This window comes from Streptopelia decaocto (genome assembly GCF_964273445.1).
Source record: "Streptopelia decaocto genome assembly, chromosome: 5".
In the NCBI taxonomy this organism is placed as follows: Eukaryota; Metazoa; Chordata; class Aves; order Columbiformes; family Columbidae; genus Streptopelia; species Streptopelia decaocto.
In genome coordinates, this window is record NC_138659.1 from 71,990,806 (window position 1) to 72,013,574 (window position 22,769).

General features: G+C 51.6%; 1 protein-coding gene across 1 annotated transcript; it reads right to left on the reverse strand.

The window, feature by feature from the left end:
• Nucleotides 1–2,010: 2,010 nt before the first annotated feature.
• Nucleotides 2,011–8,821, reverse strand: BNIP3 (BCL2 interacting protein 3). The gene is made up of 6 exons (XM_082054656.1): nt 8,668–8,821; nt 5,979–6,156; nt 4,959–5,043; nt 3,619–3,725; nt 3,046–3,195; nt 2,011–2,939 (listed from the first exon to the last, which is right to left on the reverse strand). The coding sequence occupies exons 1-6, from the start codon at nt 8,702–8,704 to the stop codon at nt 2,888–2,890; spliced, it is 609 nt and encodes a 202-aa protein (XP_081910782.1). The 5' UTR covers nt 8,705–8,821; the 3' UTR covers nt 2,011–2,887.
• Nucleotides 8,822–22,769: the final 13,948 nt, after the last annotated feature.

Here is a 22,769-nt window from a genome sequence, read left to right on the forward strand (position 1 = left end):
TCGTACCTCTAGCGCACAGCCCGTCTGTTCCTACCCGCTGAATATTCTAGTGCTCTCTAGTTTTGAGCTGTTTTGTCAGCAAATGTAAGCGGAATACCAGGAAAAAGGAAAAGCATATGATGAAATCTTCTATTATATAAAACATTATTTGCTTGTACCACTTCCAATTAAATAGTTTTTGATGATTTGTGACACTTTTATCACTTCATTTTGTCCAAAGCCAGGTGTGGGTACGTGGGCGCGGACCCGGCGCTGCGGACGCTGCCCGGCGCTGAGCCGACTGGGGATCACCGGCACAGCAAAGGTTTTGCTACAAGTTAGAGGTAAGATTTTTGGAGCTCGTTTTGCAGAGTCAGCGGTCTGGGTGTGCAGAGTCCCCAGCACCCTGTTGAGCGGGGCTGTGCTGGATGTGGCCCGTCCAAGGCTGTTCTGTAAACCTGCAGGAGTTTCCTGCACAACTCTTGCTTCTTAGGTCCTGCGCACGTGTTTTTAATTGTCAGCGCTGTTGTTCTTCAATCAGAGTGTGTCTGTGACAACCATCGCTGGTTACGTGATGAAAAATACTGGGAGGAGACAGACCAGCCTCTCCGAGGTCCAGTTCTTCCTCGGGTGGGTTTGGATGTGGCAGGAATGGGATTTAAGATGAAACTGAATTGCTTTGTTGCACACAAACACAGACTGAGATCAGACCTCCTCATGGACATGCAGAGTGGCTGGAGATCAAACCCACTGGTGTGAGAGGAGCCCAGGGCTGGCTTTGGGGTGAGCAGAGCCTGGGCTGGCTTTGGGGTGAGGAGCTGTGGGTTTGGGGTGAGCAGAGCCTGGGCTGGCTTTGGGGTGAGGAGCTGTGGGTTTGGGGTGAGCGGAGCCTGGGCTGGCTTTGGGGTGAGGAGCTGTGGGTGGGGGAGTGGAGCCCAGGGCTGGGTTTAGGGTGAGTGGAGCCCGGGGCTGGGTTTGGGGTGAGGAGCCGTGGGTGAGTGAGCGGAGCCGGGGCTGGGTTTGGGGTGAGGAGCCGTGGGTGAGTGAGCGGAGCCTGGGCTGGGTTTGGGGTGAGGAGCCGTGGGTGAGTGAGCGGAGCCGGGGCTGGGTTTGGGGTGAGGAGCCGTGGGTGAGTGAGCGGAGCCGGGGCTGGGTTTGGCGTTGGCACACAGCGGTTCCCAAGGAGCAGAGCCTGGAACGGGTGTCGGGATCAGCTCTGGCCCCCGGCTCATCCTCATGTTGTGAATGCAACAACCACGCTACACGCGGGAAAAGGTTCAATAACCCGCGCGGGAGCTCCAGGGTCCCCCTGCGCGCGGTCAGACAGGAACCTATCCCAGCAGTACTGATGGGGAATCCTTCATTTACCTTTGGGTGCAATGTATTTAAAAACCTTTGCTTTTCCAAAGGAGGTGGAAGCTGCTGATCTGACAGTCACCCCAACACCCATGTTTTTAATACTGCTTGGTGGGACACTGAGGTTCAGCTCTGCCTGCAGTCAGGTTAAAAAAAATCTGTGTCCTATGTCACGTGTGAGAAATATTATTCAGAATTAAAATACTCCTAAAAACCTGTTTTCCATTGCACATACAGCAGGAACCCCCAGCAGCCCCTGGTCCTGCTGCACACGGTGTGGGATTCAGGGCACGAGGAGCCCCAGCGCCGCAGCCCACGGCACCCGCGGCTCTGGGCAGCGTCACGGGCACCCGCGGGACTGCGGGTTCTGCTGCAAGCAGAGAAGGAAGAGTCAGGACCTCGAAATAAGGGTAAAGTAGCAAATTTATTTTGTAAATGTTGATGACAGTACAAATTCAAATGCACATCTGCGAGTTCAGTGAGTTTCTGTTCACCGAGTGGCTTCTGCTGCCGGCCGAGCCACAGGCCGCTTCAACAACAAGCAACGAAGCTGTTTCCTACAGAAACTTAAGTCAGTTATGCAAGTGAACAGGGTGAAGCTCTCGTTTAAAGATAAAGAGCATTGTCAGCCGCTTTCAACAATTACTAGAGAAAAAGGAATGAGAGAACTCTGAATCCACAAGGAACCTTTTTATTTAAATATATAAAACACGTTATTTTGGCAAACGTTCATTTTCTTCTCATTAAATAAGGTAAAATCACTGAATGAAAAAGCATTCCATTAGTAAAAACAAATATGCAAGCAACCCTTTTTTAAATCTATACAAGGAGGAGGCAAATATAAGATGCAAATGTTATTACTTTACAGACGAGAAGGCTGAGAAGCAGTAGTCTGCAAGTAGATACAACAGAAGGAACGACTAATAATTGGGGACTTAAATAAGTGTCTTTGCAAAAGAAACTATTTATTAGGCACTAAAGTCCAAATTTGAACTCAGGCTGTTGTGCATCACCCTCTGAACTAGTGAAACCCCAGGGAAGTTTGTGCTCCGCTCGTTTCTTGCGGCTGACGGTGCCGCGGCCACGAGGCGCCGAGCAGAACCGACCGGGAGCTGCCCCAGCGAGGGAAAGGCTCCGCATTCCCCTAGAGATACATAAGGCCACACATTGTTTAGGCTAATCCCTTGTTGTCATGATTGCAGCAGCAGCGATGAACACTCACACGGATGAAGCACAACAGGACAGCAGTGCAGGTGAATGCCCAGCTGAAGCACAACTGCTCTATTAAAGCCAGGCTTGTTCTGAAACACCAAGCGGTTGAATTTTCAAAGATACTTCACTACAAAGCAATACAGCGGATGTTACAGCATCTAAACCATGCTCTGGGGGCTGATCTGGAGGCTGCATCTGATCCCTCAGCTCTACTGTCTCTCTCCCTCTTCCCGAACCAGCACCACAGTGGTTACAGACCACGCGGTCAGCGCGGGCTCGGCCCCTCTGCTCCCCCCTCCTGTGCTCCCAGCTCAGCGTTTGCTTCCCAACGCCGGTGCCTTTAGAACGTGCTGCTCGAAGCCGTGGTCGTGAGGCGTCTCCCGATGTAGACCCTGAGGATCAACAACATACGCTCAGTGAGGGAACCGGGAGGCAGAATTAGGCCTCAGAGAACACAGCTAAAAAAATCTGCATTCTTTTTTTTAGGTTAAAACTCACCCTAGTCCAATGGCAAGCAAATGAGAGAGAAGCAGAGATGGGAGAAAAACCTTCAAGAACTCCGCTGAGAATATCCCTCCTTTCTTCATGACGCTGGTGTTCCTCATGCTCAGCGTCGCCGTGCGCCGCGGGTGCTTGAAGAGGAACTCCCTGGGGTGAGGGGCAGACACAGAGACAGCGTCACCGAGCTGCGACGGGACGGGCAGGGCTGCGGCTGAGCTCCCAGCGCCTGCCCTCGCCGCCCAGCGCCTGCCCTCGCCGCCCAGCGCCAGCCCTCGCCGCCCGGCGCCAGCCCTCGCCGCCCGGCGCCAGCCCTCGCCGCCCGGCGCCTGCCCTCGCCGCCCGGCGCCAGCCCTCGCCGCCCGGCGCCAGCCCTCGCCGCCCAGCGCCTGCCCTCGCCGCCCAGCGCCTGCCCTCGCCGCCCAGCGCCAGCCCTCGCCGCCCGGCGCCAGCCCTCGCCGCCCGGCGCCAGCCCTCGCCGCCCGGCGCCTGCCCTCGCCGCCCGGCGCCAGGCCTCGCCGCCCGGCGCCAGCCCTCGCCGCCCAGCGCTCATCGCCCAGCGCCTGCACTCACTTTGGGGGGATGTTCTCGGGCCGGCTGGACCAGTCCCATATCCAGTCTGCGTTCTTCTTCAGGAGCCTTTCCACCTCCCTCCTCCTCTCCAGGAAATCTTCTTCAGACTGAAAGGAAGAGCCGTTATCAGAGGGCGGGCTGGACCGGGACGGCTCCACGCTCGCTCCTCCCATCCCCTCCCGCTGGGGACTCTCCAGACCCCTTGTCCTCAAGTATCTCCCCCTAAGGATGGGGCTGAGGGAAGTCTGTCCTCAGAGCAGATGCGAAGGGAAAAGTCCGTACCACACGTCCACAGCCCATATGTGTTGAAGCCTACCCTGGATGCCAAACACCAGAGCCCCACATTGGATTGTTTCATCTAGGACCTGAAAATATCTCCAATCATGCATCTGCCCGGCATTTGGCACAAGAAGCTTTCTGCCTGTGTTCAGAACCGGCCGCCGTGCCTCTGACCATCCTCGAGCGTGGGAATACGAGCCAGTGAAACTATGAATACTCTAATCCCAGCCTGGTAAAGCCGGGCGGCTGCTGGGCCGGCGTTGAGCAGCTAAGCCAGCCCAGCTCTATCTGTGCGGAGATCAGCCTCGGACAAACTGGGGCTCTGTTTCCATCCAGTGAATTACAGCAGAAAAGCTGAATCACAAGAGAGCTGCTCGCGTCTTACACACGCGTTAAATGGAGCCCAGGTCTTGCGATAAAAATAGCATCTGATCACAGAATTAAACCAGCTATATATGCACACGTACACACGCAGGAATGGAAATGAAACTGCCCAGGGAACTTTAATTCTGATGGTATTCTAACTTCTGATCAGTTGTTCTCAAAGCCTAAATAATGATCTTAAAACTTTGGAGGAGTTTTCTGGCAATAGAATTGATTTCCAGCCGTGTATTTAGCTGACCCGGAGCTGGTGATTCCTGTAGGAGCTGTAGCCATGACGGGAGCTGCAGCTAAAGGACGAGGCAACGGGACCAAGCGCTTTTCTTGTCGTTTTGAGAACCGACTACACCTACGTGTTGTTGGTACAGCTGTATAACCTACAACTGCGTGAAGTTAAACCCCACGGGTAAGTGCTGTCAATACTGCACTTGAGAACCCACCCATTTGGAAAGACGAGAAATCGGGGCACTTCAATCCTTCTCAAATATCTCAGGTTAGTTTAAAAAACAAACTCCATGCAAGTCAGATGCAAACACCCAAAGCCTGATTCTGCAAACCTTAACTGAAGTTACTAAGTTATTTAAGTCTCTATATTAGCAGCTTCACCTCTTATTTCTTAATGCTGTTTTTTAAACAAAGAGTAAGAAATGCTTTCTCCCCAAGCAAGACGGGCTGTTTACCTGAAAGCTGTTCTTCTCTCCGCTGCTGTGACTCTCTAATTCCAGAGCTCGGTGACTGTCCTGAGGTGTCTGGGAACGAGGAGGGCTTGACGAAGAGAAGAGCAAGGAACAAACAACTCGTTACATTCTGTGTGACGGTGTTTGTGGTGTGAACTAAAAGCCAGCCCATAAGGCTTGTAAGGAGAGTTCTCCCAAAGAGCTTGAGTGCCCTGACCCTACCTTAAGAGATTAATCTGTCAGCGGGCGACACAATCCAGCCATCATATTCAATTAATCTTTGATTTCCTAACAATCTGCCAAGCAGACTGCACAGGGCTGGTTTTCAGCAGTGCATAGATATGCCTGGGAAGCTGTATGATTTGGCCTCTGCAACTTATTAAATAACAATGGGCAGAAGATGGGGAATGGAAGTGGGGTTTGCTTTGAATTCAAACTAGCAAGTTCTGCATCCCACTGTTAAGCTTTAGGCTGCAGACTTCAGAGCCCATTACAATCAGACACATGAATGCATGACGGCCCCGGAGTATTCAATGCACCAGGACAAGGCTGCTGCCTGCACACACGCAGCACAGCCACGCACAGAGCGGCTGCTGCCGCTGGACTTCACCGAGATGCACCAAAGCCCCGCCACGGCACCAAAACCCCGCCACGGCACCAAAGCCCCGCCACGGCACCAAAACCCCGCCACGGCACCAAAACCCCGCCACGGCACCAAACCCCTGCCATGGCACCAAAACCCCGCCACGGCACCAAACCCCTGCCATGGCATCTCCACGAGATGCAGGAAGTCTTCGAGCGTCCTCTCCCTGCATCTTCTTTCTGGTTTCAGGACAGGCTTCTACCCAAATGTTACTCTAGTATTTAAATACCAGCCTTTTAAGCATGAAATTTTCCTCTCTCTGCATATACGTACATGCATGTGCGTGTGTATATACATACACGTATGTCAGCATTTCTGTATTTGTATTTCCTCCTGTGCAGGAAAATGGCTTTGTGCCTCCGCCCAAGCGCTCTGCTCACCTGTCGCAATGAGAACTTTCTCTTGAGCTGCTTCTTCCAGACTCGTGCTGAGCATCGAGGAGAATCTTCTCCATGTCGCCGTTGTGAATGGAAATGGAGGCAGGCACCTGCTCCTGGCCCGTCGGGGGGGCGGTGCTGCCGTTGCCATTGCTGCTGAAGTGGAGCTCTACCCAGGAACCTGGCGGCAGAATCGCAAACAGAACCAGAATAAACCAAGGGGTTCGTGTGAAAGGCACCTAAACCATGAGGCTGCTGGTCCTCCCCAGCGCGACGGGCGGTTTGAAAGGCAGCAGCGCGAGCGCCGACGCCTCGGCTCCAAACACGGTGCGGGGAGGCTGCTCAGTACATCGTGTCTCTTCCTGCAGCTCAAGATCTTTTATTGCAGGATAAGCTTCATTTTTATTGTTCAGCGTAGGCGGTTTGCAAATAAAATAATCTCAAGGACTTTCTCTGCCAAAGTTTATTTATCCATTTATCAAAAATATTTTAGGCTAGAGAATCCCATAACTGTGCTTTGTTCGGCCTTTTTTCAGTAAGCGTTTTTAGGTGTTACTGTTAAGCAACAGAGGATATGTGGCAACGACCAGATCACGTGTTTGCTACTCGCAGTATATTTAACACGGAGTCACATGTTGCTTTGTTTTTTTAAGAGTGTGCTCAACAACAACTCTCTCTGGGCTACGAGTAACCCATGCACAACGTACCTGCTGTCCCCTTTACAAACCAGCTCAGGGGACAGATATAAGTGAATTATACAAATGTCAGTGGAATTTACCTATGTAACATGTTGATGTGTGTAAACAGCAGTTTGCAGGAAATACAACAGTTATTGCAGAAGCAAGTGGGCAGGGGAAACTCCCGGGATCCTGGTGTGCAGAGCAGAAGGAGCCTGGGGCAGACGCACGGACGGGGGCAGACGCACGGACGGGGGCAGAGCATGGGGAGCAAACCAGGTCAGAACAGCACGAGGGAGGAAGGAGGTTTGACCGGCATGCAGGGGGAGACGCCAATGCAGAGATGTAGCGTGAAACAGAAACATCAAATGAAGAAAGATACTGTGGTTGAGACTGAAGGTTTGCGAATGAAATGAAAACAGCAAGAAGCCAAACTGCTTAATCTGCATTAATAACGTGGTTTCTTCTCTTCTGAAAAGCCAGATAACCACAGTATCTTTTGAATGGAAACTACTGGGTTACTGAGTCTTGAAGCAGCATTTTTCCAGATAGCCGCTTTTATTGCACAACTGTTTTGTTTTGTTTTCCCCTCCACGTGACAGTACATGGTATGTGTCTGGGTATGTGTTTATACCCAGGCTAACTTTTCCCTATTCTTTCCTCCCAAACTGATAGAAGCCCAAAGAACGATCACGACCACGGAGGTTTAAAGGAGACAGTGTCCAGCTGGAGCTCCTCACACATCCCCCCTGCTCCCAAAGCACAAGGACCCGTGTGCTGCACTACAGTGATCTGTACAGCCCTTGGGAGCTGTTTTCTCCTGGAAAGACACACAGCACTGGAGCCACCATCACATCTCAACAACCATCAGCACCACAGGCGAACAGAACCGCCTCAGACAGCAAACCAGCGCTGCCGACTGCAGTCCTACTGGATCCAGCATTAACGGGCTTTACAGACCCTGAAAACTCAAATGTTGTTGCTGTTTGGTGAATACAGAAATTCAGCCTCGCTTCTGCTTAAAAATAAAAAAAAAAAAAAGAAAAGAAAAATGCATGATAAAACATGGAGAGGATGAAAACTGTAACAGAAGGATCACAGTACATTCTTCTTTTAGGCACTCTTGAGGGTCAGGTTGTGGCAGTGCACTAGGAATATGCTCTTGTATCATCTTTAAAGGTAAAAAAGCCCCTATTTTTATGAAGTTGGAAATATAAACAGATAAAAGCACGTCTAGCGTGGCAACGCAAACCGCACAGACTGAGTTGTAGGGATGGATTTTTGAGGAGAATGATCTTACATGATGTTCCAGCCCAGGATACACACTGTGGGAGTACAGATCAGCATTAAAAAAAGCACTCAGGTAGCTCTGGAAATCTTAATTTCTTAATAGATGGCTTTCAAAACTAGAAACAAAAAGGCGAAATGCCACAGGAAGATGAGAACGCGTCCCTCAGTGGCTAAAACCACCGTGTAAATCAGTTCATGTCGCCGCACGCAGGTCTGTCGGGGTGAGCTCCCTCCAGCCCTGCTGAACACACGGTGCGTGCGGCTGCCCCTGCGCTGCCCCCGGGGTGAGCTCCCTCCAGCCCTGCTGAACACACGGTGCGTGCGGCTGCCCCCGCGCTGCCCCCGGGGTGAGCTCCCTCCAGCCCTGCTGAACACACGGTGCGTGCGGCTGCCCCCGCTCTGCCCCCGGGATTCACCCCGGAGCGCACCGACCGCGGAGCGGCACCGCGGCCGCCGGACCGAGCCGTGCTCCCCACGCTCATCCCCGCGGCCCCAGGCAGCTCCGCACCCGGTTTAACGAGCAATCCCCGCGGGGTGCGCGGTCCGGGGCTAACGGAGCGGATCCCGGCACCCGCACACACCGCCCAGCAGACGCGCCCGGGGCCGCTGGCAGACGCTGCCCGGCAGGCCCAGGGGGCGGCCCGACCGACCGAGCGCCTCGGCGCCGCGCAGGCCGGCGCGATCGCAGGAGGGAGCCCGGACACGGACACCGACACCGCCCTTACCCTGCAGGTTCTCGTCCTGCGAGCTGTGTCGCGACATGGCGGAGCGACACTCGGGACACGGTGCTGCGGCCGCGGCGGGACACGCACTGACCGCTGCGGGACCGGCCGCGTGACGTCAGCGGCCGCCCCGTTCCCATTGGCCGCCGCAGCGGGGCGGGGGGGGCGGAGCTGTGCGTCCCCTCTCGGGCCGTCACGTTCTGTCCCGTTCCGTCACGTTCCGTTCCGCTCGGTGCCGCTCGGTCCCGCTCCCCCGTGCTCCCTCCCGGTGACTCGGGGGCGGGAGCCGCCGGGGCAGATGAGCTGCGGCTCCGAGGATCCCAAAGACCTCCCGGACCAGCGGGATCACAGAATCAATCCCAGAATGTCAGGGGTTGAAGGGCCCTGGAAAGCTCACCCAGTGCAATCCCCCCATGGAGCAGGAACACCCAGATGAGGTTACACAGGAAGGTGTCCAGGGGGTTGGAATGTCTGCACAGAAGGAGACTCCACAACCCCCTGGGCAGCCTGGGCCAGGCTCTGCCACCCTCACCAGGAACAAGTTTCTTCTCAAATTTAAGTGGAACCTCCTGTGTTCCAGTTTGCACCCATTGCCCCTTGTCCTGTCCCTGGTTGTCACCAGAAGAGCCTGGCTCCATCCTCCTGACACTGCCCCTTTCCATCTTGATCCCCAGCAATGAGTCCCCCCTCAGTCTCCTCTTGTCCAGCTCCAGAGCCCCAGCTCCCTCAGCCTTTCCTCACACGGGAGATGCTCCACTCCCTGCAGCATCTTGGTGGCTGCGCTGGACTCTCTCCAGCAGTTCCCTGTCCTGCTGGAACTGAGGGGCCACAACTGGACACAATATTCCAGGTGTGGTCTCCCCAGGGCAGAGCAGAGGGGCAGGAGAACCTCTCTGACCTGCTGACCCCGGTAGATCCCCCAGTGCTGGACCCCGAAGAGCCTGAGCTGAATAACGGGGTGACCACCCCATGGAGTTACACAAGACAGCATAAAACTGCCCGTGGATACCAAGGGGAACCATGTCTGACAGCAAAAGCACCAGCGCTGGCCTCAAAACCAGCCCCCAACAGCCCTCAAAACAATGGCACAGGCCCTGGAAATAGATAATAATTAATTTCTTCTCCTTTTTAATGTTGACTGAGGCTGCATTGCTGTCCAAGCAGACAGCAGGGGCCCTCCAAATAGGAAAGCACTTTGTAAAGACTGGTGCTGCCATTTGAAAACAGATACTGATTGACTGCTGTGAGTTCATGAAGACAAACATATAAAATTTTACTTTATTTAGCCAGAGCATGGGTAAAGTGTTGGTTATGGAATTAGAGGCATTTTCTCTAGGTGGAATTGTTTTCATTTGTGCCTTTCTGCAGCAGACAATCAGGCAGCCCAAGTAAATGCACCTTCTGGTCAATTTTTGGTGACTTACTGTAACAGCAAGGAGTGACAACCTGCAACCTTTCCAGGAAGGTGAGGTCAGGATTTGAGTTATATGTGCATTATACTCAGTACAGCCAATGGATTATCAGACAAAGTGGAGCAAAGACATTTTTGGGGTCAGTTCCCCAGCTTTTAGTCCATCCTTAACACACAGGTTTTCCACACCTCAGTCTTAGACCTGCTGCGACTAGCAGGGAGCGTTAGGTAGGACTTTATCTGGGCTCCTTCATTCGCACAAGCCCAGAGCAGCTCTCAGAGGAGCCCGGGAGCCGTGCACCCTGCAGAGCCCTGTCCTGGCCCCGCACATCTGGGCACAGCTGGAGGGTGGCTGGGGAGCCGGGGCACGCTGTGTGCATGCAGCCCCTTCAGAGAGCGGCCTCGCCAAGCACACCAGTGCCCCAAGCAGCTTCTCTTATGCCTGACCACAGGAAATCTGCCGAGAAATTTGTATTTAATTCGCATCATTAAAAATCAGTTTTGTTCTGCTAAGGAACTCGGGGCAAATTTGTCCTCGTCAGAAAAAACAAAACAAAACAATTCTAAATTGAAGAACTGTTCAAGAAGAAAGTTGCCTATGTTTGTGCATTGATTTATGGTGCCTTGTGTGCCAGGGTGGAGGGACAGGCACAGACACGGCTCTGAGAGCTCTGGTGCCCACGCTGCAGCTCACTGGTGCCCATGCTGCAGCTCGTTGGTGCCCATGCTGCAGCTCAGACACGGTTCTGAGAGCTCTGGTGCCCACGCTGCAGCTCGTTGGTGCCCATGCTGCAGCTCATTGGTGCCCACGCTGCAGCTCAGACACGGTTCTGAGAGCTCTGGTGCCCATGCTGCAGCTCGTTGGTGCCCACGCTGCAGCTCAGACACGGTTCTGAGAGCTCTGGTGCCCATGCTGCAGCTCGCTGGTGCCCATGCTGCAGCTCAGACACGGTTCTGAGAGCTCTGGTGCCCACGCTGCAGCTCGTTGGTGCCTATGCTGCAGCTCAGACACGGTTCTGAGAGCTCTGGTGCCCACGCTGCAGGTCGTTGGTGCCCACGCTGCAGCTCAGACACGGTTCTGAGAGCTCTGGTGCCCATGCTGCAGCTCGTTGGTGCCCACGCTGCAGCTCAGACACGGTTCTGAGAGCTCTGGTGCCCATGCTGCAGCTCGCTGGTGCCCATGCTGCAGCTCAGACACGGTTCTGAGAGCTCTGGTGCCCACGCTGCAGCTCGTTGGTGCCTATGCTGCAGCTCAGACACGGTTCTGAGAGCTCTGGTGCCCACGCTGCAGGTCGTTGGTGCCCACGCTGCAGCTCACTAGTGCCCATGCTGCAGCTCGTTGGTGCCCACGCTGCAGCTCACTGGTGCCCATGCTGCAGCTCAGACACGGTTCTGAGAGCTCTGGTGCCCACGCTGCAGGTCGTTGGTGCCCACGCTGCAGCTCACTAGTGCCCATGCTGCAGCTCGCTGGTGCCCACGCTGCAGCTCAGACACGGTTCTGAGAGCTCCGGTGCCCACGCTGCAGCTCACTGGTGCCCACGCTGCAGCTCGCTGCTGCTCCCTGCTGCCCTGCGATCCTCCCTCTGCACCTCATTTGGAAAGGAAACCCCGGCAGCCTCCAGCAAAGAGCAAGTTCATCATTCCAGGGAAGTATTTGTCTTCTCCATGTGAATGTTCCACTCACTTGCCTCCGGGACTGCGGCAGCATCGGAGGGACAGGCAGCTCAGTGCTGTGTTCACACAGATATGGGCTGACTGGCTCAGGAGGGAGAAGGGGTCACCAGAGCAACTGTGACCCACTGACACAACCACCTTTCCAGTCTTTTCCCACTGAAAACAATCTCCTTGGGGAGATTTACAGCCGCGGGATCTCCCCCAGTCACCAGCAGCGTTTTCCTCTGCTCTGGAACCAGCGGTAACTCCGCGATACTCACGGCAGTGGAAATGTGCTCTGACAGTGTCTCCTTCTAGCACAAAACCCCTGACAACTATTTTATCCTCTGGTGCTGTGCAAACCCTGCACATATCCTGTGCGGAGCAGGGTATTTGCTGTGGGCAGCACAAATATCACATTGTCTCCAAACTGGCTTCCTCTGTTACTGGCTTCTCGGCAGCCAGGGGCTCTTCCCCGGGGAATGTGGGCACACACACAGCTCTGTTAAGGTTTCATGATGAAGTCACTCCCCTCCTGTTCTCATGGGATGAAGACTGGAGCTGACCCCACCTCATCCTCTTTGCAGGATGCGATTCACAACTGAGCAGCTTCATGGGAAGGTAAGAAAGACAAAGCATTGCAGTTTGAAGCCCAGTGTTTTTCCCAGCGTGGTGGAAATGTCCTGCTGGTGTCCAGCGTACTGAAAGTGCCCACAGGCCACGAGGTGCTGCAGGCGCTGCCCTGGCACACGGGGTGCAGGGAGCGACGTGTGAAAGGGAATCTGAGCCATGCGCTGCCCGCTGCCATCAGCACAGAGACCCCTGAAGGACGTCCAGCAATGTCCTGGCATCAGAAAGCACGGGTTGTGGGGGAAATTCTTCCAAAATAGGCATTTCCTTCATAATTAAACAACATCTACTATTTCTGCCAGTACTGGGCAGTTGTCCCTCAGTGTCCCTGCGAGGGGTCCTGGCCAGGCCGGAGCTGGGGACCCACACACTGGGCAGACGGGGACCTCAGCGCTGCTTTCAACATAAATCACTTTCTCCACCCACAGGAAGGGAAATTGATTTGATTTTGAAACAGAAGGAGCAGCTTTGTTACAATGTTGCAAAGTTATAACAACAAAACACTAGAGAAAGGGCGCTATGTTTAACCTCTGAATGCGCATCTAGGATTTTAGAGTTTGTTATCCTAGGTATGAAATACAAGGGTTTTCAATTAAAAAAAAATACATTAAGATAAAACATCATAAATTGCAGAGAAAGGTATCATTTGGATACTAAACACTGAAGTGTTCAAATTAAATTTTCAGGATTTTTTTCTCTCAACAGTTCTCACCTTTGAAAAATAATTAACATTGCAGAGTGTGGGTAGGTGTCTGCTCTGAGTTGGGTCACCTTGAGCTAATGGGAAAAAGCTGTGGCTGTAGCAGGTGTAATTATGTAGGTAGCTATAATAAATATACATCTCCTTGTCCTGTTTTCTGTGGACAGATCTTCTCTTCAGGAAACTGATTGACCAGGAGCCTTTTCTGCTTCAAGGCAGGTATAAACCGGGGCCAAGTTCATCTTATGCACTAGAAAACACAATGCAGCTGTGACAGCTTGCCCCTGGGCTCTTTCTTTAGGAATTGGATGGATGCATTTATTTTCATATAAATCTTCCAGGTAAAAGATTTTTGGGTTTTGCCAGAAAAGCACTCTGCTGTGATCCTGGAAAATGGTGAACGGTACCGGATGAAGTCTTGAAAAGCTTATCGATTTGTTAAGCTGCCATCCTCCTTCGGGTTGGAACCCCAGGTAATTTAGTTTACTTGCGTGTAACAGAACAAACATGTATTGATCAGTTCCTTTTACATCAGAGGCAGGGAGGCACCTGGTCCCCTGAGAAAAGGGGCAGCATTTGGGTAGTGACGAGGTCACACTTGCTGCTCAGACAACTTCAGCTCTGTTAGTTCTGAGCGTGTGTTTCCGTGCTGCTGCGGCAGGTCGCAACAGTTGTGAGGGACAGTTACTGCAGGCATTGCACAAAGACTGTTTGTAGTGCCAAACTGATTATAATCTTACATTAGTTTTAAAGTGGATAATATTGATTTAAGACTTTTTTGTTTTCTTATTGCTATAAATCAAGGTAATCTGTACCGACTATACAATGGATCCCCTGAAAGACCTGGTGCAAGCAGAGGGCAACCTCAGGACCCAGCTGGGAGCGTGTGCCCACATCAGCGGTGACAGCAGCGGTGACATCGCTCTGCACATCACAAGGCACCGCATGGCAGCCCTGGTCCTCTCTGCACCGCGGTGCTGCCGTCCTGCTCACCTCCGCAAAACTCAGCTCCTCAAAAGCTGCTGAAATGCAAGAACTACCTGTTTTCATCTGGTTTTTTTCACTGCCAACAATGGCTTAGTTATTAACCTCCCCGGCTGCCTCTGGAGATCAAAGCAGCGCGCACGGGTTTATGCTGAGCGTTTCTGGGAATGGTGTTCATCATTAACTACCCACACGTCCTCAGATACTCATTTCTGAGCTTATGCTTATCCAGGCTGTTGACATGAGGAGATCTAACAGATGCACTTCTGTGTAATCTTTAATGGTAAGTTTTAAAAGGTATTTGGACTACAGGAGTCGGGGACAGAGGAACTGGGATCCTCTTACGGGTGAAATAAAGCAAAAAGAAAAAAGAGCAAAATAGCCCGAGTCTTCTATCTGGGCCAGTCTTGTTACTTTTTTGCAAGATTTGATTTATTCAAGTTTCTTGCATGTGCTTGTCTTTTCTAGGTGTTATTTCTTTCCTACAGCGATTTCTGATGGCCCAGTGACAAAAATCTGATCATTATTATCATTCATTCCTCACAGAATCATCCACTGGCTTTGCAGCCTGGACAGGTGCAGGAAACAGGACCCATCGCAGGATTGTCTTGACTAAGGAAGGTTTCGTTTTGTTCCATTTGGAGAGCACAAAAGAAAAAGCAAAGCTGCCTGTAGCAGAACCGCCACAATCCTGGGCCTTCACCGTGCATTGTACAGGGTCCTGCACATCTGGGGCTTCACCGTGCATTGCACAGTGTCCTGCACATCTGGGGCTTCACCGTGCATTGTACAGGGTCCTGCACATCTGTCTCCAGCAACTGCTGAGCAAGAGGCTGAGGACAAGAGTCCTGTCCAGTTTCTAGAGACACCTGCACAGGGCGCTGCGTGTACAATCACTTGGATGACCCGCGGATCTGCGTTACAGATGAGCTGTAAACCGGGTGCTGCCATGGCTGGGAAAGACAGAAACCAGTGTTAGAAATAAAACCCAGACTTGTGTTGGCTTGCTTTTCAGTCTCTCAACTGTAAGAGATTCTGACCCCTTCTTGTATGAATCACAAAAATGGAGCAAACATGGTTTTTTATCTCTCTTATTTACTTGCTAACTTCAAGTTTTTAAAGGTCATTAGCATTTTTGCTCTGCATGATAAAGCACCGTGCATGGAGTGCCTTGGACAAGCTCAGAAAATGGAAGTTGCCAGAAGAACATGTTTTGCCCAGCACTTGCCAGCTGAAAAACAAAACCCGATTCTTCGAGTGATGTAAACTAACGATGGCCTTTTGCGTTATATCACTTACAACACTGCTTCCAATGTTATTTGTTTTACTTACTCCCACAAAACGTTGCAATTCAGCTCTAAAAATAGAACAGAGTTTTCTTTATGCAAGGGTTCAAAAGCCTTTGTTCGCAGAGCTCTGGTCAGAGCCAGAGCCCGGCCCTGTGCCTCGGGGAGCTGGGTCCTGCCCAAGCTGGGGACCCTGGAACGTGGCGCTCGGTCTGCTCAGCGTGGAGCGGGCTGAGCGGGAGCCAATGCTCGGATTTGCAAAAGCATTTGTGTGATAAAGGAGCAAGAAGAAGTGCTGAGGTTTTGCCCAAGCTGCAGACAGCGATTTCTGGAGCGGGCAGCGCACGTTTGCCTGTGCTTGGCACTACATTTGGCACTGCATTGGGCAGCTGTGTTTGCAGGTTTAAGCCCTGATCCTGCAGCGTCTCTTGCAGCCTGGCCCTATGTCCCCAGCCTCACTGACCGCAGTGGGACAACAACCCAGCTGCCAACAACAACCCGGCTGCCCACAACAACCCGGCTGCCAACAACAACCTGGCTGCCCACAACAACCCGGCTGCCAACAACAACCTGGCTGCCCACAACAACCCGGCTGCCAACAACAACCCGGCTGCCCACAACAACCCGGCTGCCAACAACAACCCGGCTGCCAAAACAACAGCCCGGGCTGGGGCTCAGGATAAACCGCCCTGGAAAGGGTCTGGGTCTGGGAATAACGTCACCATGTCACATCACGCAGCACAGGACAGATGGACAGAAAATAAGAAATAAATTGACTCTGTGGCTTTGATAACAAAAAACTACACAGTGATTCTGTTCTTGCAGTTTCCTGTCACTACAGGTTTCGTCATATTTTTCTCTTTCTAGGTGTTTCTATGAAGCCAACAGAAACTTGTTCTAATGGTTTTCTCAAAGTGCTGCTTCATGTACCTTTGTCAAATGATAATTAAACTGCAGAGCAGGGCCGTGAGAAACACAGCAGTGGGTAACCACAAACACAGAAACATGTTTCTAGGAGTCGCACAGATTTCTTGGCTTTGCATTCAGGTGCTGCACCGAGTTGAGGGCTTTGGGCTGGGGAAAACGAGGTTTTTAAATGGAAAGTTCCAGACATTTAGGCATTCCCGTTCTTTAAGGGGAAACAACCTCACACCCTCCCTCCTTTCTGAAAGCTGCGAATGTACTTGGGAGGAGGTTTGTGCTGGGCAGCCCGTGCTCAGCTCCTCACGCCCGCCAGCAGCTCCCGGCATTCGCTGCAATGGCTCCCAGCCTTCCCTCGCAGCAAGAAATCAATAAATAGGCTGTATATCCTCTTTACTTCTAGGTAATTTTGCAGTATGGGGTAGTATAAGTGGGGTTTTTAACAAAATGCATTCATTTTATCTGGATTTGCTATTCAGTTCTGACGTTAAGGGGAATTTGCGTTGTGGTGAGTTTGAATATTGAAGATGAATAATTCTTCAGTGATGAAAAGCGAGAGGCTGCAAGCGAGGGGTTAAAGATGAGCTTTTCATATCTGTGGCACTTTAATTCTCAAATCATACCTTACAAGAGTTTGCAAAGAAACCTGCCTTTTTCCACCATATTAGCATTTCCACCTAATGTCAGAGTAGGGGTTATATCATTTGGTGCAGTCACCATCCCTGGAGGGGTTTAAGAGGCGCATAGACGAGGTTCTTAGGGACATGGTTTAGTGCCAGAATTAGTTATGGTTGCACTTGATGATCCCGAGAGTCTCTTCCAACCAAAATGATTCTCTGATTCCCTGATTCGGTAATGACATTGCTGTCAGAGATAAGCTCCAGTCCCTGGCCCTGCACTTATGTAAGGATTTCCAGATGACTCGGCTCTGTCTCCTTTGCTAAGAGCAAGTGCAAAGGCTGCTGGCTGGTTTTAAATCCCAATAGCCTTTCAATCTTCTCTGCCCTTTTCAGTAATTTAGCCCCTGCTTCAGGAGGAGTTCCCTTCAGATTCAGTCTGTGCTGGATGCAAATCTCTGGCTTAATAATTAAGCTGAAAATGCAAGTCCCAGCAGCATCCCGGTGCACGGGGAGGTGAGCGGCTCTGACTCGGCTGCTGTTCCAAGGGGTGAGCGGCTCAGACTCGGGTGCTGTTGGAGGGAGACTCGGGCGCTGCTGGAGGGCGGCCGTGGGTCCGGCTCGGGTGCTGCTGGAGGGCGGCCGTGGGTCTGGCTCGGGCGCTGCTGGAGGGCGGCCGTGGGTCCGGCTCGGGCACTGCTGGAGGGCGGCCGTGGGTCTGGCTTGGGCGCTGCTGGAGGGCGGCCGTGGGTCTGGCTCGGGCGCTGCTGGAGGGCGGCCGTGGGTCTGGCTCGGGTGGTGCTGGAGGGCGGCCGTGGGTCTGGCTCGGGCGCTGCTGGAGGGCGGCCGTGGGTCTGGCTCGGCTGCTGCTGGAGGGCGGCCGTGGGTCTGGCTCGGGTGCTGCTGGAGGGCGGCCGTGGGTCTGGCTCGGCTGCTGCTGGAGGGAGGGCCGTCCGTGGTGCTGACGCGCTGCGGAGCTGCGGCTGCAGTGAACCGCAATGGCTGCGGGGCGGCCGTGGAGCCGCGCTCTGAGCTCATCCTCCCCCGAGCAGCATCACAGCCGCCGCCTGCACCGGCACCTGCTCTGAACCGCGGCTCCAGCCTCCCCTCGCCCAGCCTGCTCTGATTCTTCACTGGGGGGGTGTACATGGTGAGCTGATTTTACTGTACGCTTGGTGTTTTTTTCCTTCTCTGTCCTCTAAATGCTTCCCTGGACTGACTGATGAATCATTTCTCATCCGATTCCACTATTTGGAGGACAGAGATGGAAAATATAATCTTGTGCAGCAGGGATGGATTAATTTTTTTTAGCCTTTTGCAGCATGAATCATAAAAATCCTTTTAAATCTGTCTGCTAGGAACAGCCTACAGGCTTTAAAATGAAGTGCACTGCGTACAAGGAATGGTGCTGTCCTCAGGTAGAGCAGACGAGCAGTGTGCATCATGATGGACCGTGCCTGTGAGGTTAGTTCTATAAGTGTTTATGCCTGTATCAATATGTACATAATGTGTGCTATATATATCTCTGTATGTTCCGCATGAATCGTCTGCCTGAAGGCTTTGTATAATCCATTTCCAAAGGTGCTGTTTTGTGTTCCGTGTTTGGGATCCCCCCGGTGTCCCTGCGGGAGCCCTGAGCCCGCTCTGCTCTGCAGCAGCTGGCCCGCTGCTCCGGCGCTGCCTCCATCGCCCGCTCCAGCGCTGCCTCCAGCGCCCGCCGCTCCGGCGCTGCCTCCATCACCCGCCGCTCCAGCGCTGCCTCCAGCGCTTGCGTGGGCTGCACCTGCCTGCTCCATTTACTCCTCAGCATCTTCAGCCAGTCCCCGTCGTATGTGACTGAGCTGAAATATCAGGGTCTGCAGTTGTTGACAAATGTCCTGTGCAGCCGGGAATATGGCATTTCAGGGTAATGCACGTTATGATGGATTTCTGTAACACAGTAATCTGGTTTCTCTGCTCACTAACGGATTTGGACATTTTGTATTTTCTGAACTCCAATGCATATACCACATATCCTGAGAACTGCTTCCCATTCCGTTCTGTTTATCCTGTTAGACTGAAAAATGCAAGTTCATGTTTTCCCAGCTGCTTGCTCCCTTGCTGCTTTAAGAGTCATTTATCTCATCAAGACTTCTTTGCCTTGCAGTTAATGTGGCTGCACCCCTACTGACACTGTTTAAAAATCAGGAATTAGAAAACAAACACACTGGAGTCAGACTGACTCTCGTCTGTTATTCCCCACATGGTGATACTTCCCGAGCAATGAGTGTAGTATAAAACAATCCTTCCCTGCTGACCCGTTCACCGCTGGCAGCTCCCGGCTGACGTGCAGCGCTCTGAACCTGCCACCCATCCTGCACCTTCGCTCTTCTCTCTGTGTTGAAGAGCATGGGAGGTGCCCAAAGCGTGAAGAAATGGGAAGTTTGGTGTGGGGGCTGTTGTAATACCTTAGTTTGGCAGTGGACTTTCTGTTTTGTATTGGCCATTGTCAGCTTCCCGATGGTGACTGCTTGTTCTCCACCTGCATGTATCAGGCCAGTAGAAAGTCTAGTTTTGTAGTGGTGAATGAAAAGGCATTCAAGTCCTGAACATATTTGTGGCCCTGTGTGCTGTAGATCTCTCTCTATTATACGCTCTGGAAGTGACGGGTGTCAACACCTCCTGCTTGGGAAGTCTCAGGAAGTTTCCAAGTGCACTGTCGATTTCTATGAAGTATAATACTTTGCTTCACCCCCCCCCGCCCCAAATGCATGTCTGGAATATTACCTTTTATTGAAGATAGCTCTAATTCAAAATAGTGCTAGCAAATGCATGTTAACAAGTGAAGGCCTTTAATGATCTTTTTTAACACTTTCCTTTAAAACACATAAGTTTATGATCTTCTCCAGTGCAGCTCTCCAGGGACAAGCAACAGCGGAGCTTCAGCCTAAGAGGAAAACTTTAACAAACGGAATGACGGGGATGTAGGGTTGGAACACAAAGCTGTTCTGTCCAAGTACTCTGGTTGTGGGACTCTAACATCCCTGAGGGATTTTACAACAGAAAACAGCATTGTACAAAATTAGCAAATTGGCAAATATTAGCCGATACTGCAGACTCCAGACTTTCTAAATCACTCCTGTAATCCTCTCTTTATTTGACCTCAGCTGGCCAGTAGCGTTTACCTGCATGGGAAGGGAAAGGGGAGCGAGCTTGTCCCCAGAGCATCAAGTGCTGGCTCTTATTGGTGGCAAAATAGTAACACCAAGCAATTTGTGCCAGTGCTCCAACCTAGAAAGGCAATTCCCTGAGTTTTCTTTGGCACTTGTAGCCAGGTGCTCTGCAGTCAAATAGACCTACAACCAAAAAGGTCTCAGGAATTTAATATAGTTCTGTAGAAATTATTCTAATGGAGAATGACATCCTTGTAGATTTTTTTAAAACTCCTCAGTTCTGTGCGAATCCACAAGCCATCATTTCCAGGAACACGTGATTAGGGATTTGTTGTTCACTGCTGATGCAGAATCAAGACGCAGGTTCAATAAATTCCATCTGTGCAGCTTCTCACATCCCCAGCACGAGCCTCCCTTTGTGCTCTGTTAGAGCAGAGCAGCGGCTCAAGACAAACAGCTTGGAAAGGCTGGAGAACGTGTCTGGAGGACAAATCCGCCTCCTGACGCACGGACGCAGCGGCCGGGTGGGGAGCGCTGCTCTGCCAGCCCAATGGACATCCTGGTGTGCTGCTGCTTTGCGTTATTCCACCGGGGCCACAGTCATTTCACCTTGACAAGGTCACGTGCAAACGGGGACCTTATTTTTCGTGGAACTCGGGTGACAAGAAGAGTCAGTTTAAGGTGCGGAATGTGTATTTTTCTATCATTTAAGTAATGTTTCTGGGTTGTGGCGCTGGAGCTTTCCCAGCCCAGCCGGGACGGGGTGTCCCAGCACTAGGAGGAACCCGCACCTGCTCTGGAAGCTGCTGCCCAGCCCACGCTGGGTGTCACACGCGGCTGATGTTGCCGTGGTTCCAGCTGCGGTTTGCTCTGCTGGATTCAGGCTGGCGGGGCGGCGGAGCCGGCTGCTGCTGTGGTTCCAGCTGCGGTTCGCTCTGCTGGATTCAGGCTGGCGGGGCGGCGGAGCCGGCTGCTGCTGTGGTTCCAGCTGCGGTTCGCTCTGCTGGATTCAGGCTGGCGGGGCGGCGGAGCCGGCTGCTGCTGTGCCGGCCGGCGGTGCCGTGGGATGCTGCTCACACTGGCCACCCGACTGGGGAGCCTGAGCCCGCTATGTCAACCCCTTGACAATCGGCAGAGAGGGAACTGATTCAGTTTGGGTCTTTAATACCACGAAGACTTCTCATGTTTTTGCTGACTGCTCTGTTCTGTCCCGCACGACCCTTAGGGACGTGTCCCCTGGCACGCAGAGCAGGTGAGGGCAGCGCTCGTGAGCTCCAGATGGCACAGAGGGCATTTTACTGGGCTGTAAATCTGAAACAAACTCTGTATTAATGGTGTTTAATTAGAACAGGAATTGCACTCCAAGGGCCTGATTGTGATGCCACTGAGTCAATGTCAGAAACCTTACTGAGTTCAGGGACTCGGGATATGCCCAGAGGGAGAACTTTGCTAAATATCCAAAGAGTCTGAGGATTTACTGCTTTACCCTCTAGTAGGACTCACACTCATATTCCCACGGCCTTTCAGAAAACTTCTTGCTACGTTTTGTGTTTTGACTAATTCTATCTTAAAATAATGATTTGGTTCATTTGACATTGGATTGCTGCCTCCATAACAGATGAATTCTAGCCATGGTTTATAAGAAGAATGTGTCTATTCTGGACAGTGCTTTTAGAGCAAATCTCGTGATGAAAGCTGTTCGCCCTTCGGTTTGCATCATGCTATGGTCTCAGCATCCACAGCCTGGATTCCTTTTGGATAAAACTAACCCAGGTGTTTTCAACCAGTAACTAGTGCTCACACTGTAGCATAACACCAGATTTTGAAGTTCCATCAAAATGTTCCATAATGTTGGCTTTTTATAGATACCAGGTTCATTCTTGTATGTGGTATTTTCTTACTCTATCTGTAAAGAAATATTGGGAAAATAAGTTAATGAGAAACTTGAAGGCAAACTATCAACCTAAACCATGCAAAACACGGATTTTTCTTTACATCTAAGACGAAGTTTCGTATTTTCACATAAGCAGGAAAAAAAAATCCCTAAAAATAGTTGATATGGTCATGTTTATGTGTTGAAGTGACAATAATTTATAGCCACGGCCCTTGTTGCTTTGGAGAGTTGCAGAGATTTGTGCACCATGTGTGATCTCAGTTTTGCTGTGGTTCAAAGCCGGGAGGCAGCAAGTACCGAGTGTCTGACCCACACTAGTAAATATCTGTAGTTTCTATGGGATGTTTGTTGGCATTTTTATATTTACATGTTGCTTTTGTTGTTAGCAAAATTAAATGATTAATCGCAACTCGTTATTTCATTATTGTCTAATATCATGATTACTTCTTGCATGCTGGGTGAGGCCAGATTATCTTGACAGTGTTCCTTGGGAAATGTTGGATGGGGAGGCAGATTATATATACATATATATATATCTATATACATCTATATACATGTAGCTGATGGTAAATGCTGTGTGAGGGAGGGGAGGGCCAGGTCTTGCTGCGGTGACGTGTGGTGGTCACTGAAGTTTCGGGATCAGTAGTTTGCATTCAAAGCAACGTCAGAGGCAGCACAAAGTTAGTAAAGTGAAAATGCAAAGGGTCTTAAAGGAACATTTGTTAGCTTGAGCTGTAGTAATAATAAGTACATGGAAAATATACTGACTTATTAATCCATTTTAGCTCAAACAATGTCTGCAGTTGTTAAAAGCCTTTTCTCTCCAACCCAAGCAGTTTTGGGATTTCTAGTGTTTT